Source organism: Nannospalax galili, unplaced genomic scaffold (assembly GCF_000622305.1).
Source record: "Nannospalax galili isolate Female #2095 unplaced genomic scaffold, S.galili_v1.0 scaffold1191, whole genome shotgun sequence".
Taxonomy (NCBI): Eukaryota; Metazoa; Chordata; class Mammalia; order Rodentia; family Spalacidae; genus Nannospalax; species Nannospalax galili.
In genome coordinates, this window is record NW_008330570.1 from 230,678 (window position 1) to 236,833 (window position 6,156).

The 6,156-nt window shown below is 41.2% G+C and overlaps 1 protein-coding gene across 11 annotated transcripts in view; it reads left to right on the forward strand.

Moving 5' to 3' along the window:
- Dtnb (dystrobrevin beta) overlaps positions 1–6,156 on the forward strand; it is a 304,013-nt gene that overhangs the window by 206,573 nt on the left and 91,284 nt on the right. For all 11 annotated transcript variants that reach the window (XM_008848488.1, XM_008848520.2, XM_008848500.2 and 8 more), the window contains exon 10: positions 4,292–4,369. In XM_008848488.1, coding sequence (XP_008846710.1) covers positions 4,292–4,369 — 78 coding nt within the window. The remainder of the gene's footprint in view (positions 1–4,291; positions 4,370–6,156) is intronic.

Consider the following 6,156-nt stretch of genomic DNA (forward strand, 5'->3'; position numbering starts at 1 on the left):
CTAATTTTAAAAAAAAGAAAAGAATACCTTATTACCAAGAGGGAAGTTCCCAGTTAATGGTGGCCACTTTAGTATCACACTCATTAATGTCTAAGGATGCCTTGCTGAAATTTTCACCAAAGGAAGATAGGGCCACCTGGTGACCTATCTTTTTAGTTCTGCCTCGAACAATTCTTTTTAGCTGTCCTCAGTGGGACTTTTTGAGGTGTGGTGTGGTATGGTGTGGTATGGTGTGGTGTGGTGAAGATTAAGTTTCTGAGGTCAGATAATTTTCTGAGAATCCTTCAGTGCTATTGGTTTTCCCAGTGAACTGCAGCTCTGGTGGACATCCTGCACCAGAGACTTTTTTTTTTTAAGATTAAAAAAAATTATATGGGGGGTTGGGTACGTGTGAGTGCAGGTGTTCGAAGAATTCAGAAGAGTGTGCTAGATTCTCCTGGAGCTGGAGGTACAAGCAGTTGTGAGATACTATGTGAATTCTGGGAACTGAACTCAGGTCCTCTGCAAGAGCAGTGTCTGCTGTTAACTGCTGAACCATCCCTCCAGCCTCTAAGGACTTTCTTAATGTATGCAAGTGCCTCTTTCATAGGTCTGTAAACTTATACATATCTCTTTAGCACATGGTAGGAATCTGGAAAGGATGTGAACTGGGAAGGGGGGGGGGCAGGATATGAGAAGTTTCTAGAATACAATGTAATCATGACTGTTTGGCTTTGAATGTTAAGAGAAGATGCTTCTCTGTATGTGTGCTAAAGATAATAGTTGGTGTGCTATCTGCCAGGAGATATAAAGACTGTAGTAGCATAAGACCAAACAAAATGCTACAGATCATGACATTTTGTCACATGGACCCATGTTCAAGGAATTAATTTTTTTTTCTACTCTCTTTTTTTCCTTTGAGTGTGTCAGAAAGGAAATTGAATACAGTAGTGTCTTTAATATTGAAATAATCCAGATAACTACATTAGTTCTGAATACAACATGAACATGTCCTTATTTTGGAACTGGATTGCTAATAATACACTAATAAGCTAAGCCCTTTTGTCTCCAGGACCAGCATGTGTCTAGTGCCCTTAGAGTGTTAACAGCTGCTCTGCTGACTTGGCTTCTACACTGGAATTATCTCCTTGTTTCAAGCAGGATAACTGATTTAAAAGACCCAGAGGCAAAAATATAAATTTAGGACTAAAAGTAAGCTAATCTTTCCAATCTCTTCCATCATTAGTCAACCTAAAGCAATTGATTAATTGACTTTAACTCAGTGCAGTCATTAACATTAATAGGCTTGAAAGTTTAGATATTTGTCTAGGAGACAGTCTGCCAAAAACTTGGAATTGAAATCTAGCCTAAGAAGGCATATTTCTGTTCTAAGTCTCTTACTTAACATCTTACCACCCAAAGGAAGCAATGTAGAACAATATACATAGTATTATGGCCTAAAAATCAAGAGGCCAAGCTGGGTGTGGTGGCTCAGGCCTCTTATCCCAGCACTTGGAAGACTGAAGCAGGAGGCCAGCCTAAGCTATAGAGCAAGACCTTCCCCCTCCTTAAAAAAAAAAAAAAAAATTCAGGAGGCCCGAATCTGTTCCAGACCTGCTCCTTGCAAATCACTTTCCATTTTGTATTATTTCCATTAAACAGGAAATCATTTTTTAAAGGTTCCCTACCAAGAAATGAAATTGGTTTAAGGAAAGTAGGGGGTGTGTAAGAAGATGGAGAGAGAAATCCTTTAGTCTTCTAGGCCCTCTGGCTCTCCCTGAACCAATTCCCCAGAACCTCTCCATGAATGTTCCATGAAGTTGCAAAATAATACAGTGACAGTCCCAGCACATTCACCAGGCATTGCAAATGTACTTCCTCAAAACATTTTGTGCAAATCACCCAGGTAAGCAGAAGCCAGCCCCTAAAGTGAGAGGAACACTTTGGGGCTTCATGCTCCTGCTGTTGATGGATCAGCTTCTCTGGAGAGCACATCTTTAGGAGAGAAAAGAAGATTCCCAGAGGAGTATTTGATAAAATCATGTGGCTCCAGATGGAGGGCAAAAACCTTCTTTGGCTGACACTAGTGGGGAGGGAGAAGGGTTGAAGGAATGGTGGAAGTCAAGATAGTAGGCTCCTTTCTCTCGGCTTGGATTCATGCACTCCAAGAGGGAAGAGTAGGCTTTGAGTCCAAAAAACCAACAGCTAAAGACTAGTTACCAAAAGTTCTTCTTTTCAAATTTAAATTTGGATTAGGTTACAGATGATAGCATTCTAATTAGGAATTAGCTATAAAATTTGAATTTATTGTCAGGATTCTAGTAAAGGAGTAATAAAAATCAGTCTTTTTTATCCTTTGGCAAATACATACATGTATATAATGAATTTAGGTCTATTTTACTCCCTCTATTACTCTTTCTCCTATCTCCCTCCTTGTCCCAGTAAAACCCTTCTTCCCAACAAGGTCCCCCCCACCCCTTACATGCTCTTGGATGTTTTTGGCTTTTGTTTTGTTTTTCTGACCCACTGAGTTTGCTTCAGGTTGCTTACTGGAATATGGGCTATGCCACTGAAGACAAGGACACCCCCTTCCCAACATTAACTGCCTCCCTCAGGGAGGGATGGGGCCTCAAGACCTCCTCCTATCATGATGAATAGTTTACAGGCACAGTCTTGTGCAGGTAACCTCAGCTGCAGTGAATTCATGAATACAAAAGCCATGTCATGTCCAGAAGACAGTGTTTCACAGTATTCATTCCCATCATCCAACTCTTAACAGCCTTCAAGCTTCCTCTTCTGTGATGTTTTCTGAGCCTTGGAGGGAGTGATATAGATATCTTGTTTAGGGGCCAACACTCAACAGTCACTTATTCTTAGCACTTTCACCAGTTACAAGTTTCTGCATTAACCTCTCCCCATTGCAGAAAGAACCTTCTCTGGCCAAGGCTAAGAGCAACACTAGTCTCTAAGTGTAAGTCTAAGTATATAGAAGGCAGTTTGACAGCATGCCCATTGAGTAAAACAGCAGTAGTCAGTTCCTCCCAGGTCTATGACCTCACCACCATGAGCTTTTGACCGGGTTTACAGAACCAGACATGAGCAGAGTATTATTTTTTGAATTTACTATTTAAGAATTTAAATGCTTGGAGCCAGGCATGCTGGAACACACCTGCAATTCTAGTATTTGTGAAGTGGGAGCAGCAGATTAGGAGTTTAGGGTCATTCCAGGTAACCTAGCAAGTGTTATGCTAGCCTGTCTGAAGGAAAACAAAACAAAACAAAACAAAACAAAAAAACAAATGTTTCATAAAATGTTTGCAAATTAAATGTAACAGTGAGCTTTAACTAACTGAATCTCTAGGCAAGTAGCATGTGGGCATTGTGACCTTCGTGATGAACAAACATAGTAATTCTGTGCTTGAAACAGAAATTAGGGCAGACAAAATGACTCTGCAGGTAGAGGTACTTTGCTGCCAGGTCTGATAACCAGTCAGATTCCCCAAGACCCACATGGTGGAAGGAGAGAACTGACTCTCCAGCAAGTTGTCCTTTGACCTCTCCAGATGGCACCATGGCTTTCATGTGCCTACACATATATACACAAGTCATAAATTTTTAAATGGGAAAAAAGAAAAAAACAAATTAATTAAAATTAAGTGGCATAAGCTGGGCTTAATAGCACAATCCTATAATCTCAGCACTGAAGCTGTTGAGGCAGAAGGTCAGTCTAGGCTACAACAGCAACCTCCAGACCAGCCTGAGGTACAGGAGACTCTATCTTATCAAACAAAACACAAGTCAGGGTGGAATCGTAGCTGAGAGAGAAAGCATTTGCCTGGAATCTGCAAGACTCTGGGTTTAATTCCTATTATATGACCACCAAAACAGAAATAATAAACAAAGATCTGAACTTATATCTTTGTATACTAAAACTAAAGCAGGAGAAAATAAAGTTCTACCCCAAAGTAATCTTTTTACTTTTTTGTGTTGCGAGGGTGAGGTAGGGTCTTACTATGTAACCCAGGCTGGCCTCAAAGGGCTGCTCTTGCATCAACCATGTGTGTTGGAATTACAGGCATACACCAACACACCAGCTTCAGTATCTGTATAGCTTGTTCCTCCCTCTGGTATCCCACAGCTCAGTGGTCCTATGGCCTTGTGATCAAGAATTCCTTGTTGAGTTTATTTAGGCTTGAAGAATTCATTTCTGAGCTTGTCCCCATGGCTCCCTGCACTTAGGAACCATAGCTTGGCCCTTTGCCCTCCCTGTTCTTTCATTTGTTTAATGCCATGTAAATGTCTTTTCTTTCAGCCCTCCCCGCCCTCTGACCAACATGAATGACACCATGGTTAGCCACATGTCCTCCGGAGTGCCCACTCCCACCAAGAGGTATGTCTGTCTTGAACCTTGAAGTTGGGGACAGGCCTCTCTCTGTTAACTGGTATTTGACAGCTCCCTCAGGGGGCTGAGTACAGAGTGTTCCACAGGGCAGAAAGACTGTGTTCTTAACCCCCTTGACTGTCTTTTGATATTATTTTCTGCTTTTATCCTCCTTTTCCCCTGCTGACTCATAATGCAGCCATTGAAATTTGGCTTTGACTAGTGTCTCAGGTGGAAACACCATTGTGACAGGCAGCAAATGTGATGTCAGGGTGAATTAGAAACATATGAGATCATTTATGAACATTAAACACTGTTTAATAATCATAAGTTTCAACAGTTTTACATTTGATTTATTTGAGTATCAAAGATCATTTCTGCTTCTGATTACACTATATAAATTGAATTAATTTCTTATAAAATGTTCTCCTAAATCATTCTATATATGGCTTATAAAAATTCAAGTTGGAAGGCCTAAGTCCTTCCCTGTTGTTATACAAAGAATTTGCTTTAGGGTCCTGTAAGGAAGGAGAGCTCTGTGCTCCTTCTTCTTTATTTAATTTTCTCTTACTCAAAATAGGCAGGACTTAAAAGAACTATATTAAATGGCATACTTTCTATTTAGTTTAAGCTGTTCCATGACCAGAGCAACATAGAAACTCCCTCATGGGCACAACCGTTAAAGAATTCTTTCAACAGTCTTCATTCAAAAAAAAAACCACAACTGTCCCAATCCACCCAATATGGCATCCCTCTCTGGAAAAAGAAACAAAAATACTTTGTGTTGTATGTACTGATTACTGTCAATTAATGTAGCTATAGAAATGTGATCTTCTTAATAATAATTTTACTCAATATATAATACTAAAGGCCAGTAATAGCTCTTCCCATTGGCAAAAACTCCTAGAGTAGCATTTCCCAAACCTGAGACTCCCCCAGGGCACTTGTTAAAAATTCACATTTCTGGGACCATGTCAGATCCAGTGAATCAGAACCAAGAATAGGCTTTGGAGAGGCTTCATGTTTAGCAAGCATTCCAGGTGATTTTTATCATCAAGCTACTTCGGGAGATAACCTTAGCAGGAAGCAGAGGAGCCAGCTACAGGGAACCATGGGAAGAGGACGTAGAGGCCAAGTGAGACAGTTTGATTGCTTTGGAGACCCAGGACCTAGGACCAGGTAAGAGCCCCTGCCTACACCCTTGTTAGAATGGTTCTAGCAGAGAAGAAGCCATGCTGCCCACTTCAGGCAGAGCCAGGTAGTGCAGGATCCTGGGATACAGGCTGCCTGAGTTTGGATCCAACTCTCAACTGACCTATAGTGTTTCTTTAGTTCTTTGATTTATGAGGCCAGTAGCATCCACTTTATGTGGTTTATGTGAGGATTAATAAACTGCCTTTATCATTTTGGATGCAATTGGAATGGGAGATTGATGAGGAAGAGACAAGAGAATAGCTTGCAAATGATGCCCCCTCCAGAAGGGGCAGCAGGTGCAAGGACACAGACAGCCTGAATGTGTCAGGAACCCCTGCTGGCCTCAGTCCTGAGGTTTTTGTTTTGTTTTGTTCTTTTTTTCTTTTTATTTTATGTGTATGTGGGTATTGCCTGCATGTAGGTAAGTGTACCCATGCTGTGCAAGACCCATGGAGGTCAGAAGAGGCTGTCGGATCCCCTGGGACTGGAGTTACAGACAGTTGTTAGCCATGTGGATGCTGGGATTCAAACCTGGGTCTTCTGCAAGAACAGTGTTCTTAACCGCTGAGCCATCTCTCCAGCCCCAAAATAGCTCCATCTGA